The sequence below is a fragment of the Saccoglossus kowalevskii genome, chromosome 5 (assembly GCF_978046115.1).
Source record: "Saccoglossus kowalevskii chromosome 5, keSacKowa6.1, whole genome shotgun sequence".
Taxonomy (NCBI): domain Eukaryota; kingdom Metazoa; phylum Hemichordata; class Enteropneusta; family Harrimaniidae; genus Saccoglossus; species Saccoglossus kowalevskii.
This window is the reverse complement of record NC_140645.1, coordinates 14810833-14837964: the sequence shown is the minus strand read 5'-3', so window position 1 is coordinate 14837964 and position 27132 is coordinate 14810833. Positions and strand designations below refer to the sequence as shown.

General features: G+C 34.5%; 2 protein-coding genes and 1 long non-coding RNA gene across 3 annotated transcripts in view; 2 read left to right on the top strand and 1 right to left on the bottom strand.

Annotated features, from left to right (window-relative positions):
- The window catches only part of LOC102806028 (kinesin-like protein KIF11), a 51131-nt gene extending 46191 nt beyond the window's left edge, over positions 1–4940 (bottom strand). Inside the window, exons 1-4 of the mRNA XM_085499144.1 lie at positions 4757–4940; positions 3722–3854; positions 2995–3092; positions 250–328 (exon numbers count right to left, since the gene is read on the bottom strand). Coding sequence (XP_085355270.1) covers positions 250–328; positions 2995–3092; positions 3722–3854; positions 4757–4830 — 384 coding nt within the window. The 5' untranslated portion in view covers positions 4831–4940. The remainder of the gene's footprint in view (positions 1–249; positions 329–2994; positions 3093–3721; positions 3855–4756) is intronic.
- On the top strand, positions 830–1589 carry LOC146745801 (uncharacterized). Its single transcript, XR_014929511.1, has 2 exons — positions 830–980; positions 1309–1589. It is a non-coding gene; the product is annotated as an uncharacterized LOC146745801 (long non-coding RNA).
- A 7962-nt stretch (positions 4941–12902) lies between the features above and the next one.
- On the top strand, positions 12903–27132 carry LOC102805823 (uncharacterized). Its single transcript, XM_006812496.3, has 5 exons — positions 12903–12988; positions 18265–18336; positions 18742–18863; positions 25638–25737; positions 26915–27132. Exons 2-5 carry the CDS (start codon positions 18282–18284, stop codon positions 27031–27033), a joined length of 396 nt encoding a protein of 131 aa, XP_006812559.3. The 5' UTR covers positions 12903–12988; positions 18265–18281; the 3' UTR covers positions 27034–27132.

The window sequence follows — 27132 nt, the reverse complement described above, 5'->3', positions numbered from 1 at the left end:
CTTGACTTGTGATTAGTAAATTCAAGTTATTATTCTACCTGGAGTTGTTCGTCAAAAATGGGTTTGCTGCTACTCTGGGGGAAACTCAATGGGGAAGCCAAACCCACTGTACCCTAAAATGAGTGTGCTACAAACTTTGTTGGATTGAACAATATTCAAGTTCCCCACTGCTGGGCAGACAAACTACCCATAATGCTTTCCATTATGAAGCGTGATGGATAAAGGGTTACCGATGTAAACAATGTTTACCTGTTCCCATGATATGGAAGTATCATCTGACCTTTCACCTTCCATGGTGAATGTTTTCCCAGTACCAGTCTGTCCATATCTGTGAAATAAAAGAGAAAGTTTAGTTGAGATGAGAGAATATGCTGAAAATTACATTGATAAAATAAATAGTATACAAATAATATAGCAGAGAAACTAACTCAGTGTTCTCCCCAAAGCGTTTTAGCGTAGCGGGGCCGCTACTCCATTATTTATGCCGCTACTCTGAGAGATTGCCCGCTACTCTGTGGCATTTCCTGTTACTCTTTGTTTTAGCTTGTTAATACACGTGCGAATCTGTTAGTCAGCGTCATCAGCGTCCGGTACTGTGAGCCAAATCAGGTGTGAATGGAAACATGTCAGTGATTACGCAAAGACAATGGACTAATACAGCTTCGTACTTCGACAAACACTTTCGCCCTATTTAATTGGGGTAATAGCGAGTATTTTCTCAGTAGCATATTTGGCTGGAAGAAGCAACGATGTCAAACAGCAGAAATATTACGTTGTGGTTCCGCGTAGAACGCCCTGCTGGGCCCCTGGTTGCGAGCGATAAACCCACCAGCAACGCGGTCACCGGTACCCCTGTCGGCAGTGGTACTAAACGTGTCCAAGATGATGTTACAACGAAAAGTGCAAAAAAATAAACTCTAGATTTGATGCACAATGGACAACAAAATATACGTGGCTGAGAGAAACATCCGATGGCAAAGGTAAAAAAAGTATTTATTTGTAGCGTTTTACTTGGAAGCGAGTTTTGACCTAATTTAGTAAATTTTTGTATGGCTTCATTTTTTGCCGATCGTCGAAACATTTTTTTTGGAAACGACCTTCTTTCTGGAAGTTCAAAAATTGTTGGCTACGATTTATCAAAGTAACTAATACTAGTATTGTGTTTTGAAATAGTTGGGTAAAGTTTATCGTGGCAATTTTTAAGTTTAGCGACTTTTCAAAATGGCGGCAATTTGTTTATTTTCGTGTTGATCGTGACGATATTTTTTAAATACAAGTATTGATTCGCTCCTATTTCTTATCTTTTAGGAATGCTGTGACACATATGTGGAAAATTCAACTTAAAAACATCCAGAAATAGTTCTTTGGTATGGAATTCTATGCCATGTATAACTATTACGAAATATGCTATCGATAAACACGCACACTCGGAGATGCACAAGAAGGCCATGTCATTTAATAGAAGTGGGAAGCAAAGAAAATCACGGCGTTCTCAAAAGCTGCAGATCACTGGGCTTCCATGAAAGTCCGAAAAATCAACATTACATAGAAATCACACAGCAGCAGATTCATTTAATCTTCTACATAAATTTGTTAAAAAATAAAGACATTTTCATCCATGCAAGCCTGTCATTATTGTTTTCTTTATCTTCAGACAAATGCTAATGATATGTAAATTATATGCAAATTAGCCGCCACTCTGATACATTTTTCTGGGGAGAACACTGTAACTTAGCACAGAATTTGCTGAAAAATATTTCTGAAAAATTTGGCATTATTTACACTCCATGTCACATGCACAAACAGCATTGTATACGTGCTAATGCATAATGCTAGCTGATACTACAATGTTTTCTTAGTCAGCCAGTGTAATCACTCGAGGAGAAAACGAGAAGATTATTATGAATCATATTTAACCAGTTGCAAAACAGTACGACTTTATCTTGTAATTTAATGCACAGAAAATTATGAGCCTTAAGGTGGGAGGGTCGTCACCTGCGCACGTGCAGGAACCGAGTCCCAAGCGATGATAACACACGACAACGCAAAGGCTCATGGGTAGACACTTGTTCGCAAACAATGACACGCTATGGTCATCTGATGCATGTATAGGTGATGACTCCCCCGCTTTAATCTTAACTAACATACAAGTGTTTGCTATCTGGGGGCACTTCTGAGAAATGTATGTGCCAAATGTTCAATTTAAAAAGTTTGTCACACATAGGGTCCCCTAGTTATTATTTCCAGCGTTTCGTTTACTACTGTAAATGCAATAATTATACACTGCATTTCAATTTTGCTATTTTCACTTATAAGTGAAATTCACATGAACATGTAGAATTACCAATCTAACTTGACTCACTGTTTCCCTGGTAAATTTGTGAATATGCTCAAAATATCGATATACTGTAAAATACTTCATTTTAATTGGAATTAATTTTTGCTGAAAATAATTTTGGGTGTTTTGTATGGAATTTATTTTTCCGGATTTCTCAAGAGTTGAATGTAAAACATAGAAAAAAGGGATATTCGCTGAATTTTATTTTCACTGAATCATTTGTTAGCGAAAATAGTGAAAATTAATTCCAAGTGAAAATAAAGAATTTTACAGTAGTGAAATTAAAATCCAGTAAAAATGCTTTTACAGTCCAAGCAGGTTGCACACAGTCTATATCAGTCTGTAGTCTATATATCCACAGTTTTTACAAACTTCAAAGTCTTAATAACTTTGTCAGTGCATCTTTCGAGGGCGTAATTGGCCAAAACAGCTGTCTATCAGAAACAAAGAAGGGCACTCAAGGTAAACAAACCTAGAGGAAAATTACCAAATGAATAGGAGCATAATGAGCCAACAGAAAAGCCCTTAGTTTTCTTATCAGGTTTCACAAAGGGCATTTTGGTTCAGCTTAAATGGAATAAGAATATGATCAGTTTTGCAAAGAAACAAAGTTCATTACACTTTAGTTCATGAGCAAATGCAATATCTTTACTTACGCAAAAATTGTACAATTATATCCCTGGATGACTTCATCAAGAATGGGAACAACAACAGATTTGTAGACTTCTATTTGTGGAGCCTCGGGACCAAAAACCTAATAAAACAATTAAGAGGTCATTACATGACGATCACTGGATTAGTATCGAAATGTATTATGATTGATGATGGTATTTGATGAGATACGAAGAGACGAGTCAAAATACCAAGATGAAAACAAAGTGATATATAACAGCCCAAAGTAAGTTATATAACGTAGTTTGGATGATTGTTAGGAAGTTATTTTTTCGTTCATTACTGTGAATGTAAATGTTTTAGAAGTAGATGGTATGAATAATAAATTACAACAATACGCCAAATAAGTACGTGGTCAATTTTTTTGAAGGAGAATGTTTTTGGAGTAAATAAGATCATGAAATTCATGAACATATTCCTGGCTGAAACGTTTCAAATGCGCTTCATTTAACCTTTTACAATAGACATTAATATTGCAACAATAATTTATTTGTTTCTGTTTTAGTCTGGAGAATTTGCATTTCGAATATATTTCATTTTTAAATTCAAACTCTTCAAACTCAAATAAAATATATATTTTTACTGTGACCAAGGTCATTAATATTCATTGCTAATTAATATTCATATAGCTCATTAATATTCATGATCGACCTGCACTCCCATTGGGCTGGCGAGATCCCTGGAATGTTATCTCTTTTTGCCGACACTTACCTTATCAAACGTGAATGTTTTCAAAGCATGTTTCCCTGTAGAACTGGACTGACCAATGTTCACCTCTTTTTTGTGTGGATTGACTCGAAGAATAGTTGGTGAATGGTTCTGTTTCTCTTGTTCATTCAGAGGCCTAAAATAGACAAACTTGACAATCTGTAATCTTTAAAGATTTTTGATTCTATCTGAAGTTCTTCCATCCTTGTTTCTTTTCTTTGTTTGAAATTATATTACCACTGACTGAAACTCACTGTAATGATTGAATCACTCAAAAATATAATTTTAATTTTTCAGTCATAAAAGCAATAAAAGACAAACTTCTTGTTTAACACTTTATGGCCAATATTACTGTCACATCCTATACGAGATTTCTGGACGATCCGGCCATGGTGAATAAAAGACCTTATGGGCCTGGTTTGGATGTCCGGCCCCAAAACTGGTTGGTCGTTCCGGAAAACTACAGCGAAATCCCAGTGTTTGCCGCCGTCTTGAATACGTTATCGTGACGTCACGAGGCGTCATAGTTTTCCCATGTCACGCTGTTTTCGTGGTGAAATCGACCAATTCTGGACCATCGCCTCAAAATAATTGATGAAATAGTTTTGGGACCCATCGACAGTAGAAAGGTAGACCCCTGAGGCGAAAATAATGAAAATGACCTGATTTCAGTTCGGTAAAATAGGGTAACTCGCATAGGATGGAACTGTAGCTCCATGGTTTCGCGTTAACACCACGACGAACGAAATAACCGACAGCGAAACCAAGTGAGCTACAGAACTGCAGCTAACATGTATCCATTGTTGAAGATGGCGAAGGTCACACGACTTCTTGGTTAGGGTTGATTCGAGCGGTTGATTGCAAGATTTTGAACAGCACTGACATCAATGGCAATGTGGAGATATTATAAAGTTCATAGGTGGCGTAGGCCGTAAACCGGAACAAAGAATATCACCGAAACTATAATACAATTTGTCATTTTGCAGGGCGACAAAATCTATTCTCGGCCACTGAATGCTAAACGATAACAAAACTCACCGACAACGGACGGCGACTTGAACGTGAGCCTCCCTCGGCAATACCTTATTCTTGAATGACTTAGTTGAAGTCATTTCGGTCTGTAAGTACTGTAATGATAAGAAGTATTGACAAATCTCGGCTAGCTCACTTCACGGTTTTAGCTCATCAAGTGAAACTTTGAAAATGGAGCCAGAAAAGAAACTGACCAATCAGAGCTGACTAAACCGACTACTCAGTATAGACTGTTGAGGGCGCACTAACAGAAACCCGACCATTCACGAACCTTCACGATCCTTGAGTCTCTTAAATCAGAACACAGGAAACATTACACATTACGCCCCCCCCCCCACTTTCTGAAGGGTGGGGGACACAATATCAACTGTCCCCTCCACTTTTCAGACTTACCCAAATATCAATAATAGACTTATATCAAAGCCTGTGTTTGTGTAAGGCCTTTGGTTCTGTGTACATGTACTGTATTCTTAAAGGGGAACCGCTCAATCCCATGGATTGCACCATGGGACACTATTGTTTATGTTGTTTACAATGTTAATCTATCTTTTGTTATCCATTGTTATTTTAATCCAGAAAGTAAATTTGTTGTGAAATTAATCTTAACTGGAAGGTGCCCCTTTAATGATCAAGAATGAGAATCCCTAAGTATGCACCAAATGACTTCATTTTGGTTGCATTTTTCAAAAATGTCTACCTTCTGAGGGGAGCACATCCCTCCTCGGGGTTACACATCTATAGTCCGACACCCCTATGTTCCGACATTCCTATATTCCGACACCCCTATGTTCCGACATTCCTATATTCCGACAACCCTATGTTGAGATGCTAATAGGTTCTGACACCTACGAAATTTTAGAAACGTTTTTGACATTTCACTGCGTTTTTATCTCTTTACTATAAGAAAAAATATCATTATTCTTCTTCAAATATTATTCTACGCTCACCTTTTGTAACACAATGTTACATTTCTTTACATTAAAAAATAACTATGCCGGATTATAATACTTGCCACTCTTCTGACCATAGGCTTTTATGGAGGTGTTTTTGTGATTATCAGGGGGAAAATCTCTTCTCTCTGGGGTTCTCCACACTGTCAGGGGGGAAACTCGTCTCGTCTCTCTATCTCGTCCCCTTGAGGTACGGGATCGGGAAAGTCACTTTAGCTTTACAGTCAAATAAGGCACACACAACGAAATACGTTTCAACTCTCGTCTTAGTCGATCTTTTGGAGCACTCTATAAGACACAGCGCCCTGGGGAAAAGTCCCCAAGACTCTCACAAGGCTGAACCAAGACTCGCCCAAGACTGGACTGCCTCAAGGCTCGCCCCTGGACTCTCTCGGACTCTGTCTGTCTTGGAGTATTCCCCAAGACCAACTCCAACTCTCTTTATTCATTTTCAAAACTCTAACCAATTACAAAGCAGTAAAAGACTCTAGGGCGTAACCTTCAATCATAAAGCCAATCACACTAAGTACTGAATACGTCATATCTTTTGATTAATCGTTCACTACATTAATAACTACGGATGTCAGAACAGCGACGGTATCTTGTAATTAGTTCCAAATCACTGAGCCAAGTTCCGTCCAAAACTTCAAATAGACCTGAACGATGACAGACATAACACAGCAATTCAGCTAATAATCAGTTAATTAAGTCGGTCAACAGATACGCGAAAACAAATTCATGACATGATCATCGTCGGCAATATTCTCAGACGCGATGTATCCTATCAAGCTTCAGACGCAAAATATTTTTTTTTTTAATTATTGCCAAACGTTCAGATCAACAATAAACTATGTACATGACAGTCTTCATGTGAGCCCCTGACAACTTGTACTCGGGGAGACCTAAATTACATTGTTTAGTACTTTTATGTTCGACAATCACCCAATAAATTCTGAGCCGGCTAGAATGTGCTATATTTTCAATGGAAATATGTACGCTAGTGGTCGGAAGCCAAAATTGGATAAATACCCCTCCCCATGGTAGAACAAAGCAACATGTTTTTTCTCTGTTCAGCGCGATCAGTCTAGTTACAGAATATTGACTGTACAATTAAAATTAAAAAAAGGCTGTCAAATTTACATGCCATAAAATAGACAGAAACATGGGAATTAATTTGGTCAATTTTGGCTGTAGAATCTGAGCCGTTTTACCCCCGAAAATCAGGATAAATATGTTAGCTTTAAAAAAATTTACACACGGCGTCAAATAAACGGGAATTTTATGGGATCAACCTTATACAAAGATATAATTACGTAATAGCCTGTGACATATTAAATAGGAATACCTCAGACAAACACCATCATGCTATATATCAAATTAAAGCTATATTGGTGTAGCGTACAAGTATTACGTTGGATATTACATCGTATAATCCATTACTTATTGACATTATGAATTCATTAACTTTATTATACGTTATTCAAAATCATCAAATGGCATTTTCTGGGCAAATCCTGTCTATGATAAAATGAATTAGTCATGACATATTCATTTATTTGAAAATAAGTCTTTTTATGCTTTCTCAATATTTATTTATTTATTTATTTATTTATTTATTTATTTATTTATTTATTTATTTATTTATTTATTTATTTATTTATTTATTTATTTATTTAAGAGAACGCTATTCACTGCCAAGAAATTACGTATAGATAAAAATGGAATTCAAATAGATGGCGAGACGTTGCCTGGCCTAAGATTTACATAAGTAACATATGTAGCAAAGAAGTTTGGGTAATTTACACAAACGTAAAATACAAAATCGACGACTGCACAATGTAGCGAATAGGCAGTTTCAAATACATCTACAGAACACAAAGGATATTGACAAAGAAATAATGTAAAGTATAAATACGGGATATACATGTTTTGGCAGATATAAGGATAAGTATTTAAATTGTTTATTATACCAACTGTAATTTATGAGTGTAATATATGGGAGTATTTTCAGAATAAAGAGGAATATCAGAACAATGCAATGGAACAACGAAGAATAGAATAGAATAGTGCTTTCTGACTTCCTTAAGGAAATCTGTCTAGTATGGACCTTAACCTTGAACGATGAATTATGCATCAAATTTGCAGGTACGATAAACTTGTGCAATATCCTCGCATTAGAGGAAGCCGGTCTATTGTACATTTAAATTATCGGATACATATCTGATAATTCTCGATGTTTTAGATTGATATTAGACAGGGTCTACAGCTGTGTGGTGGTTTAATTTTCTGAGACCTATCAATGTCTTAGATTGATAGGAAAACGTATAACGTGTGGAGGTAAACAAGGAATTTTGGCCGAAAACACACAATATAGAAATGGAAAGAGATAGTGTGAAACCTTTGTATTTTTTGGCAATCTCAAAAACTTATGCAAACACTACGGAATGCTAAATGCAGTGCCTATTCATCTCTCGCATAATAAATAAATAAATAAATGATTTTAATTAATATGTAGATATAAACTTGGAAAGGTGCTACCGGATGTAAACGGCAACCTTGCAATTCCGCGACTGATGAATATCGAAGTACAACTTTCATAAAAAAGGTAAAATAATTCTCCAATAATTATCGATCTAATACTTCGATTGTTATGCAATCGGAGGATTTAAGGCTGGAGCCACATCCAACAGACACGGATATTGTCAAATAATTGTCGATGTATTAGAATGATACAATGTGCAACATTGTTTGATAATTCTCTGATAATTATCCGATAACATTATGCAAGATCCCGCCTTCACGGACTTTCGAGCATCATGGCCGGACTACACTACAGTTGGGTTTCCAGTATTAACCCACAGGACATCCTGATTATATCAAGGTAGTAAAAGGTTACGCACGGCTAGTCAGATTAAGTTTGACACAAGTATACTGTGTCTCGGAACATAGGGGTGTCGGAACATAGTGGTTGTCGGAACATAGAGATGTCGGAGCATAGGGCGGTCCCCCTTCTCAGACACCCCCTGTTCGCGCAAGCGCGGACATTGGCCGTTTACGCGGACACAAAAGTGTCCCCCTCACTTTTCAGAATGGATCGACGCCCCTGCCAGTGGGGGTTGTTTTTAGCTGTTCACAGAAGCGTAACAATGGAAAATTTGCATTCGAAAAAAGTTTCTGAATTACGTCAGTTTCTACAAGAACGAGGAATAACTTGTTATAAGACACAAAAGGCCAAGCTGATTGAACTCGTGAAACTTGCAAATGAGTTAAAAGTTCGTCCTTTAGAGCCTGACGATCGCGAAACCTCGAGCAAGCGTCGCCGTACAGTTCCGGACAAGGAATCTACCCTGACATTAGAAGCTCCGTATACTATCAAAACCTGGGAGAAAAACCTCCATTACATGCCATCATTCGAAACTGCAGATATATTTGCTTACTTAATACATCGATGTGACTGGACACCGTCCAGGTTAAAAGAATATCGACTTGAAAGTGGTTTTCTTCTGTACAAAGATGGACGTATTGTTTCCGTCAAGCTTCACCATGTTAAAGAAACTGAAGTTATTTACATCATGGCTGAGTGTGTTCGAGAAACATCCCAAAATGAAAAACCTTACCAATGCTGGTTTCTGGTTCAAACAAGTTCAGAAATAATTTTCGGTGGCTGTATTTGCGTTGCATAAGTCAGGTTTTTTTTTTTATTAAGAACTAGACGCAACTACAAGCGTCACTGAACATATGTTACACTTCCGCTCCTTGTCGACGTGACTTGAAATAAATGTTATTGACAATCGCTTTAATGATTGTAACTAAAAATAATTTCCATTGAAAATATAATATAGAACATGGTTCATGCAAACACTGTGTGGCACTACTATTCAGTATCCAGGATTTTGACTCGCGCCACAAAGATCGCGCAACACAGCCTGAGGTCGGCACCGATGTTGCATGTATATGGGACAAGCCGAGAAAGGTATCCACCCCCTGCAAATTGATACTATCGATATAAGACGAAATAAATCGCGTCCAGTCACTGCTAAACCAACATTGCCATCTTACAACCCAGGAAGAAGATCATGCCATGAAAACAACGAAGATTTAATCAAAGCTATTTACGATATTTCCTCTGTGAACTCATGCTACAACCACATGTTGGATCCAATGTTAAACTCAGTAACAGAACCATCAACAATTCCGGATTTAGGCAATAAATTCAAATCTTCAACTGCTACTAATTTTATACAGTACATATGGCAAATGAACTCACTGTGTCCGACATTGAACTAATGGCATTACTTTCACTAAATCAGCGAAACTCGTCGCATTCAAGTTGGTTTAAATATCGACATGGCCGTGTAACAGCCAGTATATCTCACTGCGTGCTTCATATGCGGGAAACTAATAATTCAGACAACTACATCGCGAAAACAATACTAAGTACTCGCAATCAGCAAGTGCAGTCTTCGCACCTAGATTTTGGCATCGAGAATGAACCTGTCGCAAAACAGTTATATTTTGAAAAGTACCAGACTAGACATAAAAACGCCGACATTAAAGATTCAGTTACGTTAGAAAGCACGGAAGAACAGCCAGGAGCATTGCAATACCAATCTACCATTGTGATTATTGCGTCCTCGAAAGTAAGCGAAGAAATTCACTTTGCGTGCGTCAGCAAGTAAACGCCAAAGATGCGGTTATTTTAACCACACTCAGAGCCGTGACAGTGGTTGTCATCCGGGTACTTTGATAGCCCTCTAGCGGCTTTCTAGCGAAAACCGGGAACTCGAAAATTGGGAATTAAAATATCGACTCGACAATAAACAGTGAACTATTCACAAAGTTTGGTTTATGAGTTTCTTTGCTATCTGAATTTTATTGTATCTTCAGAAATACGACCTTTCTATTAGTCTACAGCAGCAATAAAGTAATAAAAGAAAGTTTAGTTAGTTACTAATAGGATAATAGTAATAGTAAATGAAAGTGCATAATAATGAGTTTATAAAGAATTTTCATTTCTGGTTTCAAAAGATCTGTAAATATACTTCCCTACTGGTATTATTGCTCATCAGAAATGTCATTTTTTGTTTGTTTATTATCTATTCAAATATTCCATATTTTCCCTCATGTCGCCTAGATAAATAATTGTTGTAGAGATGACAATCCATGAAGAAATGTGATTCATATTCAGTTTTATATTCAGTTTATGCAAGTTCTATTTTCAATTAGAGTTTTGGGTTGAGTGTGTCTATTAGTTTCAATAGCCAGGTTATCATGGTTACTGGTTCTAAATTTACATAAAGTGATTATTAGCTCAGAAAGAAAATTTATAAAGTTTATAAATAAATAACGCACAATACTTATTATTATTATTATTATTATTATTATACTTTATTTCAGACTCAAAGATCCATAGAGAAATTACAACAGAAATAACATTATTTATAAAGAAGGCGTCTATAATTGCGCCAAAAACTTGACCTTAGGAATAAATCACTGTTTATACAACTATCAATTATACTATTGTCACTCTGAAACAATCGCTGTTTAAAATTGTACAATGATTTTCTATGAAGTGTTGAAAAATTGAAAATATTTCTTCTGACACAATTACCACTTGCACTGCTCGACCTCTCTAATTTAAAAATCAACCGAAGTGCATTGTTGTACGCTACATGCAGCGCACGCAACTGCATAACAGTATAATTGCTCCATACATTTAAGCAATAGTTACTATATAAAAATAAGCGAAAAAGAGTACATTTCACATGTTCCGAACACTTCCCAAAATTCCTCAAAAGAAGATTTGCTCTCGCATAAATTGACCTGAGTTGTCTACGCATGTCTCTAGCATCATCTCCAGAGGCTGACACTATGTATCCAAGGTAGTTTATATCATCAACAAATTGTAATGGTTTGTTATACAAATATACAGAAGAAACTCTGGCTTGTTTCCAATATTTATGCGTCAGTTTGTTATCCTACTCTTCGTAATGAATCCACTGTTGTTGTTTCTGGTACGGATACAAGTGAACAAGTTCTTGAATGTACGTGTGGTACTGAAAATAAAATGAAACATAGTTTTGTCGGATGTGAATAAAACATTAAACTGCATGTTTGCTACTAGGAGGCGTACATTTACGTCAGTTTAATACTAGTGATCTGCCAAGTAATACTTATATTCCCGTCCAACTGTGAGGAAAAAAAAAACTGTTATCATCACACATTACCAAAGATTCTTTTCGTTATCGACGTGAATGGACTCGAATATCGATCAAAATAAATCTCTTTAAGTTTTTATAAGGCGTAAATAAGCGGGGGTGGGGATTTGAAATTATACATTTGTGTGTTACTATCAGCGAAGTGGATTCAAATCGACGACCGGAAGTTGCACAATATCTCTTATATGCTGTTTAAACCGAGCAAAAGGGGCGGCAAGGGGGTATTTTCGTAAGCTGTAATCAATTGTTTTTATTTTTCGCAATAATGTAATTTAAATAAATAAAAAACGTAAATTCGTAGACATAGGCAAGGTGTAAAATGTAATCAGTTATTTTATTCATTCGTAATTTGTACAAAGTTATTATCGTTTGTGGGCGTATAAAGCATATTCCGAATTAAATGTCGTAATTCGTACACAATTTCCAATTTTGATTTTTAAAGACAAATTATCAAAAATATTATAAAAATGTGAAATGTAATTAGGAATTTGTAAAGTGTAAAAAACTATTTTTTACTGTAAATTGCACAGAAATTGAAAGAACCCCGACTTGCAGCGTCAATGCCCCGTCTCTCTTTATGTAATGTTGAATACACGGACGACCAAAAGCGCTAATACTTGTAGTTTTGTTTAGAATGGTCCACGCTACTCAGAGAACGATTTACTACGACCTTACTGTGTAACCAACAACAAAAACAAGCAAACAATGCTGGTGAGAATATAAATTTGATATGATAATTACTTTGGCAGTAATACATGATGTGTACGACGTTGTTTATAATGTCCTGCTTGATCGGCTAAAATATTTAATTATCATAAACTCGCGCCTCAAATATTCATTAAATGATATATCTCTGACTCAACAGTTGTTGCCCACTGCCCTCGTTGACGCTGCAGGTCGGCGTCCTTTCTACTGTGCTGGGACAGCGCTTCCCGTGACGACACAACGCCACTGCCCTTGTTTGGACGTGGAACGTCATCGATCATTGCGTACCACGTGACGTTTGCGAGGCGCGCATCCCATACGACGACGCGCATAGACCGTTTACGAAGTTCCTGTTCATGCTTTGTGTAAGTATTTGTAATTCCTTGTTAAATTGTTCGCTGAATTTGTTTTCTTTTTCGTGAACATTATACTAAATAGTATTTATTAAGACCAGATGAACTGGTTTTGAATAGATTAATTTATAAATGTCGGCAGAATTTCGTTGTAATATCCCTCGCTGTGAACTCGATTTCTGTTGTGTAGACTGGAGGTTGTACCACAGGGGTTAGACGACTTGTACTAGACTGGTGAGTTGTACATTTTTGCACACTTTCTTCTGACAGTAAACTTATTAGGGATGTGCAGGTCAAATGTGTTGAATATTTAATTCTTCTCAGATTTTTAGTTTTAACACGGGTTAGGTATTACATACAACGAATTCCCGCCAAAACTAGCGTTTTGTTACAGCCTGAATAATTGACGCTAAAGGATGGGTGGAATGATTGACGTGTTCACTACATCTTGCGCCAAACGTTTTTTTTTTTTCCAGTTCAGTGTATTCTACTCGTGTTCGAATGTACATGCTGTTGAAGGCGGTCAATTCCAGGCGTATTCGCTTACCAAATTCATAGATGTTATGTTTATAAATACAGATATCATAGTATTACCAGTAGTACATTACATGGGGTTTGAAACTATGGTGACACGATACCAAGATCCCGTTTCAATCTCGCTCTCGCATAAGCATTCCAACTCAGAATAATGCGAATGCGCATGCCCGAGGTAACTAAGATACTGGGATGTCCAGGTGGATCAAAATAGCTGTTCACGATATGACGAATTACGATAACTATATTTTCTGTACATTTTCGATGTATTACATTCTTTCACTATGAATGTGGTAATACATGTTTTATTACAAACCGTCTATGTCTTGTCAGAAGGTCATAGTTTCAGTCTCGCTATCTACGAGATGAGACTTGAGTGTTATCTTGGCATGATGTCACCATACGTTACTTTGCACGTTGCAAACCCCAAGTAATGTACCTCTGGTATTACTCCTACTTTACAGTACCTAAAACTATACAATAATTAAAAATATGATAATTATGTACGCTATATATAAAATATTATCAAAAATTTTTCGTGCCTGAGTGATTCACATTCCAAATTTTTATACCCGAGCATCTCTAATTAAAAACCTATTATCTAACCACTGGACTGAATTAATGATATTATTATTATGATATATTATGTATCAAAAAATCATAGAAAATTCATCAAAAATTGGCCGTTTTGGGCTCGGAAACACAAGAGCGATAAGAGTCAATTTTCAACGACGCGGGACGTTTGGATGGGACAGTTTCTTTTTTAGTCGGTTGTGTGTCTAGAAACATAGCAAGAATGTTTTTTGATGATTATACACATGTTCTGTTCAGAAAGGATTTGGATATGTCAATTGAAATATTGTATATAGTGGATAGTGATAATAGAACAAAGCAATGGAAACACATCACTCATGATGATAGCTGTATATGCCGGTAATGTTCATTTTGATGTAACATGTCTAAATTTATGGTTCTCAATCACTGTATGTGAAATCATATCACTACTGCGGACGAGGACAGCAAACAAATTTTAGTAGCACCAGCAAATGACTTTTAGCTTTTTGAACCCTGTGTGTGTGTGTGTGTGTCCGACTGTTCCACTAATATCTCAAGAATTGTATTTTGGTTTTTGATGAAACTTGTTGCATAGATTCTTTGAGCTGATTATTAATTCTCAAATTTGCATGATAATTAGCTAATTTTCAGCTTTTCCACGACTCTTCCACTGATATCTAAAGAACCACTCATTGGATTTTGATGAAACCTGGTGCATAGATGCTCTGGGACAATGCACAGACTTGATTAGTTTTGGGTAAAAATCAATACACAGTAATAACCTAATATTCATTAGGTTTATTAGTCATGTTTTTTGGAATTTTCACTGACATCTCAAGTACTAATCATCACATTTTAATGAAACTTGGTACATGGATGCTCTAGGACACTGCACATACCTGTTTAGTTTGGGTTTAAATCTACATGCATATGAATTACCTAGTTTGCATAATAATTCAAATTGTTTTGGCTTTCCCATCAATATCTCAAGTTCTAATCACATTTCAAGGAAATTTCCCTTACCAAATAAGAATACATTTGAAATGCATTTAAAATGTGTTTTTTTTTCACTCTTTTCAATGCACTGTAAATATGTTGTGAATGTGTTTAAAATGTATTAGAAACGCCTTTTACACAAGAAAAAAACACCTTTTAAACTGCCAAGTTTTCGACACTTGAGATGATGAGGTGGATGCATTTTAAATGCATTCAAAATGCGTTTTAAACACGTTTGGAAATAAATGCATTTTAAATGCATTTATTATATCGAGCCATATCAGAATGGAAATAAACGCATTTATAAATAAATGTGTTTAAAATGTATTTTAAACACATTTATTTATAAAATTATTAAAATGCATTTTACTTGATATTCATGTCCCAGGAACAATTAGTAAAAATGCATTTTGAACTGGTTCATCTTCATTCACCAGATTGTGTGTGTAAATGTACTTGGGAAATAATGAACTGATACCAAAAAAATACCAATAACAATCCGTTTTATTACAAATGATACATGTGTAAAATTCTTACAAAAATAAATATTAAAAATGTTTTTTTTTTACAACCTTGCACATTGGGAATCCGGAGTAATGTGCATGGCAAAATTAAGTATAAAAGCTTGGAAATAATGTATATAAACATTTTGCAAGTAATACACTGGCTAAAATTTAACAAGCATGCATAATTATTACTACTTAATATAGAATAAATAGACCAAAAAGTTTATTACTGGTACTATGCAAATTAACTAAATAACAGGAAAAAACTTTTTGGTGTCTTGATATCGTAAACCTGATATCATAGTGCCCAATGCATGGTTTATGGATGCTTCTGGTGCTGATTTTGGTCCACTCATACAGAAAGCTGTTGAGGAATAAACAGTAAATAGAGTAAAAGTTCGATGAGATGCATGTTCTTATTAATAAAATGTGTAGTTTGTACATGTGACTTGTGTCCCCTATTTAAACTGATGCATTAAAAACAATTCATTGTTTTAAGTATATGACTCAGAACGAAGGTTTGTTAATGCGAAACCTTGATGTATGATGCCTTCATTGTGCAGTTTCATTGAGACACAAAATTAGTCAACCTCACAAGTATACAATCTGCACTGGTTATTGTGAAAGCCATTTTTTTGTATAATTAGTACATTGATGGTCTGTGACATTGTGCAATAGGTGATTTTCCGTATAATTGCGAGATCTCGCGAGATGCATGAAAGACACGCGTCGAATGTCTGCCACAAAAATCGAACGATTTGATTTTGAACTTGAATTTCTTTATTTCATAGCTCACAGTGGAATATTGCTTCTGAATACCCTTACTTAATCAAAATTGCCTCTCATCAAATGTGGACACAGCACATTATTAAGCATGGAAATGTCCCCCAAAATACTTTCGCGTTTGTCGAATCCCACGCGATGTTTGACGCCACTACGACGCTATGACATTTGTTTGTCCTGTTTTTACGTTCGATTTCACGCATAACGCGTGATTCTTGCAGTGAACGGAAAATGGTCTTACTTGATTTGCATAATAATTAGTCAGTTTTCAGCTTTTCAATCAATTACTTATCGTCATATTTCAATGAATCTTGGCACATAAATACTCTAAGACGATGCAACAATATAATTAGTTTGGGGTTTATATACATCCACAGTCAGCTGGCGCACACGTGATAATAAATAAATACGATATTTACTATATGGCGGCCGCCATCTTGAATGCAGCGTAAAACTAAATAAGAGACAAGTTGTGAAACGCGTTTTTCAGATTCCTACAAATCTGGACAAAAATACCAATCTTTTACAAAAATACGATCCGTTGGGGTTATATTAGGCCAACCGATGAAAAAAATCGGCCGAATTCGGCATTTTTGTGTAAAAAAATTCCTTGCATACGAACACCTAAATACGCGAAGAACCTAGAACACTTTCCTGGGGTACTTGAAACCGAAATTGTCATCTGACTGTAAGACCATCGCTGATTGGCTGCTGAGCTGGATTTTTTTGGTATTGTCCTGTGTAATCATCCTAGTTGTAATACTTGTCCTTTTATTACAGACTTTAATCGTATATTTGGTCCCAAGGGAGATGTTGAGGTCAAATATCTGTTCAGTTGTATCACTACGAATGTTGTATATTGCATATTGTATATTTCATGTATTAAATGTGGGAAACTTTATATTGGTTCTACAGTTTGTCGATTTGGTGATCGGTTTGCTGAGCATCTACGTCAAACTAGACAGAAAAATCGTTATTATCCAGTTTCACTTCATTTTAATTCTAGTGGACATAATATTACAGATATGTCTATTTCTGGTGTATGTGTTGTCAATGGCAACGAAAATCAGCTCAGGCGTGTCGAGGAGGAAACTATATTCCGCCTTGAAACTAAAGAACCCCATGGAATTAACAAACAGTTCAACTCATTTGTTGAGCTCGCTATCTAAGGCGCGTTATTTGTTCTATTGTGGAATTTTTTGTGATTCTAATTTATAGTTCATGCGCGTTCTTGCGTTCCTATGTTCTACCTGTACGTTTTAACATTTTCTTCTATGCTATCGATAATAAGCCATTGCTCGAAACGTCTAGCTATTTTTAATAGTTACGGTATTTAGAACTACGATTACCAAATATTATCTTCTATATACCCGTGAGGAGTTGCTTAATTGCTTAATTTGTATAATAATTACCCTTTTTTCTATTCAAAAATAATTATTGCATATCAAATAGACTTGGTATAAGTGCATGTGAACAATGCATTAATTTTTTATTTAAATTTGACAAAACTAATTGCTGAATTTGCACAGTGTGCATAGTCATCAAATTTCATTGATGCTTTCGGGTAATTCACAGACTTGATTAGTATAATAATATACCTATTAAACTGTCGTTTATTTTTGTGCAAAAATCATATTGCGAAATTTAAAAGCTCAAAAACACAAAACAAACAACTGACAACAGTTGAAAAAACAATTAACATGAACAACATAGTCAAATCAGTAAGATACAATAACAATTTGAATATTTCTAAATATTTTTAAGTATTTCTGTCCCTAGTTGACTTGGCCATTACTAAAAACATCATCATGAATCTGCGGTGTTCTCTTACAGGAGAAACAAAATAAGTTTCCAATAAATTAAGAACCATCATTAAAGAAATTATATTGCATTAATTAATTTTTTTTTCTGCAGAACTTGAAATCCTCGCCATGAATTCTGTCCAGAAGATGGTTTTTGTGCTGTTTGTTGTAGCAACAGTGTATGGTAGGTACATTGTGTTAGGTTTCAATGTGCATGATCCCATCAAGTATGAGACTGGATCGAGATCACATATAACCATACCTTGTAGATCACATGCCAGCTATCTTGTAATGAAGTGTGAGCTGCACATTCTTCATTGACACATCAGAGATATTGGTAATGTACTGGGAGTTGACTGCTCCCAAAGAGTACTGTAAAATCTGTATTAGAAGCTGCGGCTTCTATTAAAATGGTACAATGCAACAGAAGGGATGCAGCTTCTATTAGAGCATCTACACGTATGAGAAAATGTGAATTTTTGGTTCTCAATTGCTCAAAAAGAAAGTCTGAGACTTATATTAGAGATGTGGCTTCTAATACAGATTTTACGGTATGTTCTGATATTTATCACTATTGTCCACATTTCAGAGTTAGCAGCAGCTTTCGATTGCTATTCCTGTATATACATGGTTGATCTTGATGACGACGATAATTGTCACAAACCAGGTGACGATACACCAACAACAAATTGTACTAGTGAAGAGTGCATGGTAAGTTCATTTCTAGTTGACTCCCATGTGCGAAGCACAAAATGGGAGTCTTTGCAGTTAGTGTGTCTGTATGTGTGTGTGTATGTGTGCGTGTGTGTGAATGTGTGTATGTGTGTCCGACTGTTCTACTGCTATCTCAAGAACCATACATCGGTTTTTGATGAAACTTGGTGCATAGATGCTCTGGGCCAATGCGCAGATTTGATTAGGTTTTGGTAAAAATCCATGCTCGTTAATTACCTAATTTGCATGATAATTAGCTAATTGACTCCCATGTGCGAAGCACAAAATGGGAGTCTTTGCAGTTAGTGTGTCTGTATGTGTGTATGTGTGTATGTGTGTATGTGTGTCCGACTGTTCCACTGCTATCTCAAGAACCATACATTGGTTTTTGATGAAACTTGGTGCATAGATGCTCTGGGCCAATGCGCAGATTTGATTAGGTTTTGGTAAAAATCCATGCTCGTTAATTACCTAATTTGCATGATAATTAGCTAATTGTTAGCTGTTCTATGACTGTTCCACTGATATCTAAAGAACCACTCATTGGATTTTGATGAAACTTGGTACATAGATGCTCTGAACATATGCGCAGATTTGATTAATTTTTGGTAAAAATCCGTGCATATTAATTACCTAATTTGCATGATAATTAGCTATTTTTTAGTGGTTCCATGACTGTTCCACTGATATCTAAACAACCACTCATTGGATTTTGATGAAACTTGGTACATAGATGCTCTGAACTAATGCTAGGTTTTGATTAGTTTTTGGTAATAATCCGTGGATACTAATTACCTAATTTGCATAATGATTAGTCAATTTTCGGTTTTTCCACTGATATCTCAAGTACTAATCATCACATTTCAATGAAACTTGGTACATAGATGTCATACGACACTGCACAGACCTGATAGTTTTTATGGTAATATCAGTACATATTAATTACCTAATTTGCATAATTAATTAATTTTCAGCATTTGATATAAGTAGTTAGCATTACATTTCAATGAAACTTGGTACTTACATACTCAAGGACTATGCAGAGATTGATTGTTTTCGATAAATATTTGTGCATATTAATCACCTAATTTGCATAATTAGTTAATTTTCAGCTTTTCCACGGGTATCTCAAGTACTAATCATCGCATTTCAATGAAACTTGGTACATAGATCCTTTAGGACTATGCAGAGACCTGATTAGTTTTAGGGTAAATAATTGTGCATATTAATTACCTAATTTGCATAATTAATTTTCAGCTTTTCTACTGATATCTAAAGTACTAATCATCATATTTCAATGAATCTAGAATTATGCAGACCCAATTAGTTTCCGGTAAATATTTGTGCATATTAATCACCTAATTTGCATAATTAACCAACTTTCACACTGATATCTCAGGTACTATACATCACATATCAATGAATGTACATGGATGCTGTAGGACAATAGACAGACCTGAATAATTGTGGGTTAAAATCTGTACATATTAATTACCTAATTTGCATAATTAACCAATTTTAATCTTTCACACTGATATCTAAAGTACCGTAAAAACTCCAAAATTTCGACTGGTTTTAAATAATTTGTGTTAGAAATGTGACGTGTTTTTAGAGTCAAAATTAAGGTGCATTTTCGGACGGTCGAATTTTTCAGAATAGAAATCAGCAAAAAAAAATGGGGATGATAGACAGTGTGCTTCATTAGTTTTTAAAAAATGCAATGTCCGTCAATTGACGTAAACTTCCTCATGTTTCACGGTAAAAGCAAAGGTCGTGGCCGAGTTGTAACTCAAAATCTAAACAAAGTCATCAATCAGTGAGTATTATGACAAGCAAAACAAAACATCAAGACGCGGAGAAGAGGTCAGCACAAAACTAATAGGTCAAAAGACAAAGCTGTCTCGCACTACCTAGGAAAACTTGTGAATGTTCGAAGTACAGGTACCCATTGGACAAAAGATACATGGAAGTTTAGCAAACGATCTCCCCGACCCAGTGCAATGTATCCGGTTAGAATCAAAGCTCACGTGTCCCTTATTTGAGCACCGTACCGGTGATTTGAGGGACCAAATTCTGCCGTAAATTCGCCCTTGGATTAAAAAATATAATGGGATTTAAGAAAATAAAATGGGACTTTTAAGGTGTATTTTGGCGTCATTTTTCGGACATTTCAATCAATCCTGCCGGCTAAAATAGAGTCTAAGTTTTACCGTAGTCATTGACGTCTGTCTATTCAAGAGTACACGTGTATGATTTTTATCGTGACTAGCGTGAGCGGGTAAGCTTCCTTTCGAGAATGAGCTGTTATCACTGTGAACAATGTTAAATTATTCTTCAGATGACCAGTTTATTTTTTAAAAACAACTAATTTTTTTATTTAAAAAAAATCATGCCGTTTTCGCATCATCCAGCTTTTTGATTGGTTAATTAGCGATTTGACCTATTTGACCTAAGAGAACATGGCGGATATCCTACAGCATCAAACGTTTATACGAGACCGGAATCATTCGCTTACGATGAAACTAAGTTGACTTTTATTTGTATTTCATAACCATTCAACAAATTTATTTTGTGTACATTATTATAATCACTACTGAGTACAGTAATAATCAACAATTCAGAAACGCAGCATGCCGAGATTTTTGTGTTCGTTTTTATTTGAAACTTCGTTTATTTAGAATATATTTTCGTTACCAATAAAATAAAAATCTCTCAGTCAATCAGAAACCCGGATTCATGCCTTTGAGGAAGGTCCCGTTTGAACGCTCACATCGGTTTTTTTTTCGTTTGGGGGAAAACTAAAACTGGTCGCAATTTTCGAATAAGAATGAGTCGGCAATTTTTAGTGGAGTCGAAAATTTGGAGGTAAATAAAACACCGAAACCCGGCAAATAAATAGGCGGTCAAATTTTTAGAGGGGTCGAAATTTTGGAGTTTTCGCGGTGTTAATTATTCCATTTCAATGAAACTTAGTACAAAGATGCTCTAGGACAATGTACAAACCTAATTAGTTTGGGGTAAAAATCTGTTCATATTAATTCCCTAATAAGCATAATAATTCATAATTTTTTGGTTCTGTTACATTGCGCAGACCTCATTAGTTTTACACTCAAATCTGGTCATATTAATTTTCTGATTTGCATAATTAGTTTTCAGCTAAGTAATTTCGAATTATATTTAATGTGTCTCCAATACTCTCAGCACATGGGAGTTCTTTCTAAGCTTTCTTTGATTTTTAGCTGTTCTATGACTGTTCCACTGATATATAAAGAACCACTCATTGGATTTTGATGAAACTTGGTACATAGATGCTCTGAACTAATGCTAGGTTTTGATTAGTTTTTGGTAATAATCCGTGGATACTAATTACCTAATTTGCATAATGATTAGTCAATTTTCGTTTTTTCCACTGATATCTCAAGTACTAATCATCACATTTCAATGAAACTTGGTACATAGATGTCATATGACACTGCACAGACCTGATAGTTTTTATGGTAATATCAGTACATACTAATTACCTAATTTGCATAATTAATTAATTTTCAGCATTTGATATAAGTACTAATCATCACATTTCAATGAAACTTGGTACATAGATGTCATATGACACTGCACAGACCTGATAGTTTTTATGGTAATATCAGTACATATTAATTACCTAATTTGCATAATTAATTTTCAGCATTTGATATAAGTACTAATCATCGCATTTCAATGAAACTTGGTACATAGATCCTTTAGGACTATGCAGAGACCTGATTAGTTTTAGGGTAAATAATTGTGCATATTAATTAACTAATTTGCATAATTAACCAACTTTCACACTGATATCTCAGGTACTAAACATCACATATCAATGAATGTACATGGATGCTGTAGGACAATAATAGACAGACCTGGATAATTGTGGGTTAAAATCTGTACATATTAATTACCTAATTTGCATAATTAACCAATTTTAAACTTTCACACTGATATCTAAAGTACTAATTATTCCATTTCAATGAAACTTAGTACAAAGATTCTCTAGGACAATGTACAAACCTAATTAGTTTGGGGTAAAAATCTGTTCATATTAATTCTCTAATAAGCATAATAATTCATAATTTTTTGGTTCTAATCACATTTCAATTAAACTTGGAAACATAGATTTTCTGTTACATTACGCAGACCTCATTAGTTTTACACTCAAATCTGCTCATATTAATTTTCTGATTTGCATAATTAGTTTTCAGCTAAGTAATTTCGAATTATATTTAATGTGTCCAATACTCTCAGCACATGGGAGTTCTTTCTAAGCTTTCTTTGATTTGTACTTGCAATTGCTGACTGTCACGTATGAACATTTGACACACATGCACCAAAAGCGTGCCACATTGTTGGTCTCCATCAAGCTCGATGATGACTTGCACATTCAGTGATTAATTCTCATGAATCATGTTAAACTAAAAAGCACTGCTAACATAATAAGATGCAAAATAAATAAAACTAGCAAAATACAATATTACACCAAGACAGTGTTAATAATTGAATGATACCTAACCTGTATATTACATACAAAGATAGTATTGAATGATAACTTGTATATTACATACAAAGACAGTACTGAATATAATACGTATTATACATACAAAGACAGTACTGAATAACTTGTATATTACATACAAAGACAGTATTGAATGATAATTTGTATATTACATACAAAGACAGTATTGAATGATAACTTGTACATTACATACAAAGACAGTACTGAATAACTTGTATATTACATACAAAGACAGTACTGAATATAACACGTATTATACAAAGACAGTATTGAATGATAACTTGTATATTACATACAAAGACAGCATTGAATGATAACTTGTATATTACATACAAAGACAGTACTGAATATAACACGTATTATACATACAAAGACAGTATTGAATGATAACTTGTATATTACATACAAAGACAGTATTGAATGATAACTTGTATATTACATACAGACAGCATTGAATGATAACTTGTATATTACATACAAAGACAGTATTGAATGATAACGTGTATATTACATACAAAGACAGTATTGAATTATAACGTGTATATTACATACAAAGACAGTATTGAATGAAAACTTGTATATTACATACAAAGACAGCATTGAATGATAACTTGTATATTACATACAAAGACAGCACTGAATGAAAACTTGGATATTACATACAAAGACAGTATTGAATGATAACTTGTACATTACATACAAAGACAGTATTGAATTATAACATGTATATTACATACAATGACAGCATTTAATGATAACTTGTATATTACATACAAAAACAACACTGAATGAAAACTTGTATATTACATACAAAGACAGTATTGAATGATAACTTGTACATTACATACAAAGACAGTATTGAATTATAACGTGTATATTACATACAAAGACAGTATTGAATGATAACGTGTATATTACATACAAAGACAGTACTGAATTATAACGTGTATAATACATACAAAGACAGCATTGAATGATAACTTGTATATTACATACAAAGACAGCATTGAATGATAACTTGTATATTACATACAAAGACAGCATTGAATATAACACGTATTATACATACAAAGACAGTATTGAATGATAACTTGTATATTACATACAAAGACAGTATTGAATGATAACTTGTACATTACATACAAAGACAGTATTGAATTATAACGTGTATATTACATACAAAGACAGCATTGAATGATAACTTGTATATTACATACAAAGACAGTATTGAATGATAACTTGTATATTACATACAAAGACAGCATTGAATGATAACTTGTATATTACATACAAAGACAGCACTGAATGAAAACTTGGATATTACATACAAAGACAGTATTGAATGATAACTTGTATATTACATACAAAGACAGCATTGAATGAAAACTTGTATATTACATACAAAGACAGCATTGAATGATAACTTGTATATTACATACAAAGACAGTATTGAATGATAACTTGTATAATACATACAAAGACAGCATTGAATGATAACTTATATATTACATACAAAGACAGTATTGAATTATAATGTGTATAATACATACAAAGACAGTACTGAATATAACACGTATTATACATACAAAGACAGTATTGAATGATAACTTGTATATTACATACAAAGACAGTATTGAATGATAACTTGTATATTACATACAAAGACAGTATTGAATGATAACTTGTATATTACATACAAAGACAGTATTGAATGATAACTTGGATATTACCGTACATACAAAGACAGTACACATGAAGACAGTTTTGATGACTTGTATATTATACATGAAAAACAAACAAGCGACAGTTTGCAAGCCTAATATATTATATCTGCAGACTTTTGATGTACAGCATGTAATATGTCTATAAACAAATTAGGTTTTCTGTCTATCGCTGTTGTAAAATTTTATCTTGGCTGTGAAATTTTTTTCTTGTTCACACGTTGAAATTGAGTACTGTAAAATCTGTATTAGAAACCGCGGCTTCTATTAAAATGGTACAATGCAATAGAGGGGATGCGGCTTCTATTAGAGCATCTACACATATGAGAAATGATGATTTTTTGGTTCTCAATTTTTCAAAAAGAATGGGTGCGACTTCTATTAGGGATGCGGCTTCTAATACAGATTTTATGGTACTAAAAGTTAGAAATGTGGCCATATTTTTTTCTTGTGTCTTTTTTGTCTAATTTGTTTTTATTTGAATAAATCTCTCCCTCACAGAATACTTTTGCCTATATGAGCGATGAAATTATTTCCATCACCCGCACATGCAGCTTCCCTTTTCCATGCAGAGAATCTGAGATCATTCTCTTTGGAACCGGTAAATATTTAGTTTCTGGATTTGTTGCTGCTCTAATGTCATTATCTCATGTGGCAAAAGTTTACAAGCCATTGTCATAAGATGCCTGTTAGTGCATTATTTAATCCTAAGGGAGATGTCATGGAGTAGCTGTAGAAAATATATAACACAATATAGGGATGATACGAGAGCAAGTTACTGACTTGCATTTATAACAAAAAAATATTGAAAATTATATTGTGTATTGTGCCCATGGCAACAAGAGTTTCTGTTCAAAATGATGTAGATTAGAAATGTATTGGTATATAGTGTATTAATCTCAGAGTCGTTTATCATTTAGAATAGATTTCTCAGAAAGAGACTACACTATTTATGCCACAGGGGAGCTCATTTACTGAAGGGCATACTAGACTTATTAGGACGATGTATTCTGTACTGTGTTTTCATTGGCTCACATGCAGTGTGCCCTCTAATAGGACTGATTTTGTAGGAATTCAGAGTTAGAATAGAATATTCTAAAATCAAGTTGAGTAAGCATGCTGGGAAAAAATTTAAATTGTACGGTACATGTTGCAATTACAAGCTAGTCACTTGAGGCACAAGTAAAAGAAATTGTATTTGTTATAATACATTAATTTTGTTTATAAAATGTGAATTTTATTTTACTAAATTGAAAATTCCATTGCTATAGCAAGATGTTTTTTTAAGAACACTGAATGATTTTATGTTGCATCAATGATGTGCCAGTGAATAGACATGTTTGCGTTCAATGCAAAATCCCATGTTATGTGTGAAATTAAACATAAAAATAAGATAAACAAAGGTCATAGTCTTAAAGTGGCGTCAATACATTGCATAGAATTTGACAAATGGGAAAGTATTTTAGAGGTATTTCCATGCAAATACATGTAATATATATTGATGATGGTCAATTGTGATGAAGTAAGGGAATCATATTCCCATCTGACATTGAATTCAAACTATGAAAAGGAAATTAAAAAAATCAAATTACTATAATTCTTAATCATACAGACATTCGGTTCAGGCCTTTTACGCATTACATGAGATCTTGCAGTGATAAATCTCCAAAATATTTGTGTATCAATAGTACCGGTACATTATATTAGCTAAGAGGGCACACTGGTCACATGTTCATGTTTAAGCAGCATATGACATCATAGGTTATTTATATTTATAGGAGCGAAGACAACATGCTGTGAAACAGATAAATGCAATGTTGAAAGTGGAGCTGCCCATGATATTGTCTCATTCATTACTATAGTAACCTCAGTTGCTTTCGCCATATTGTTTGTTTAGCATGAGAAGGAACCATTAGTAGCTGGTGTTATATATACTTGCATGTTTTATAATTGTATCTCATGTAATTATTAGTCATTAAAAGATTTTTTTAAAGAA

Coding starts and splice junctions, on each gene's coding strand:
- LOC102805823 (XM_006812496.3), top strand. CDS start 18,282: ATGAATTCTGTCCAGAAGATGGTTTTTGTGCTGTTTGTTGTAGCAACA. Junction 18,864..25,637: donor GTACTAGTGAAGAGTGCATG/GTAAGTTCATTT, acceptor TCTCCCTCACAG/AATACTTTTGCCTATATGAG. Junction 25,738..26,914: donor GATCATTCTCTTTGGAACCG/GTAAATATTTAG, acceptor TTATATTTATAG/GAGCGAAGACAACATGCTGT.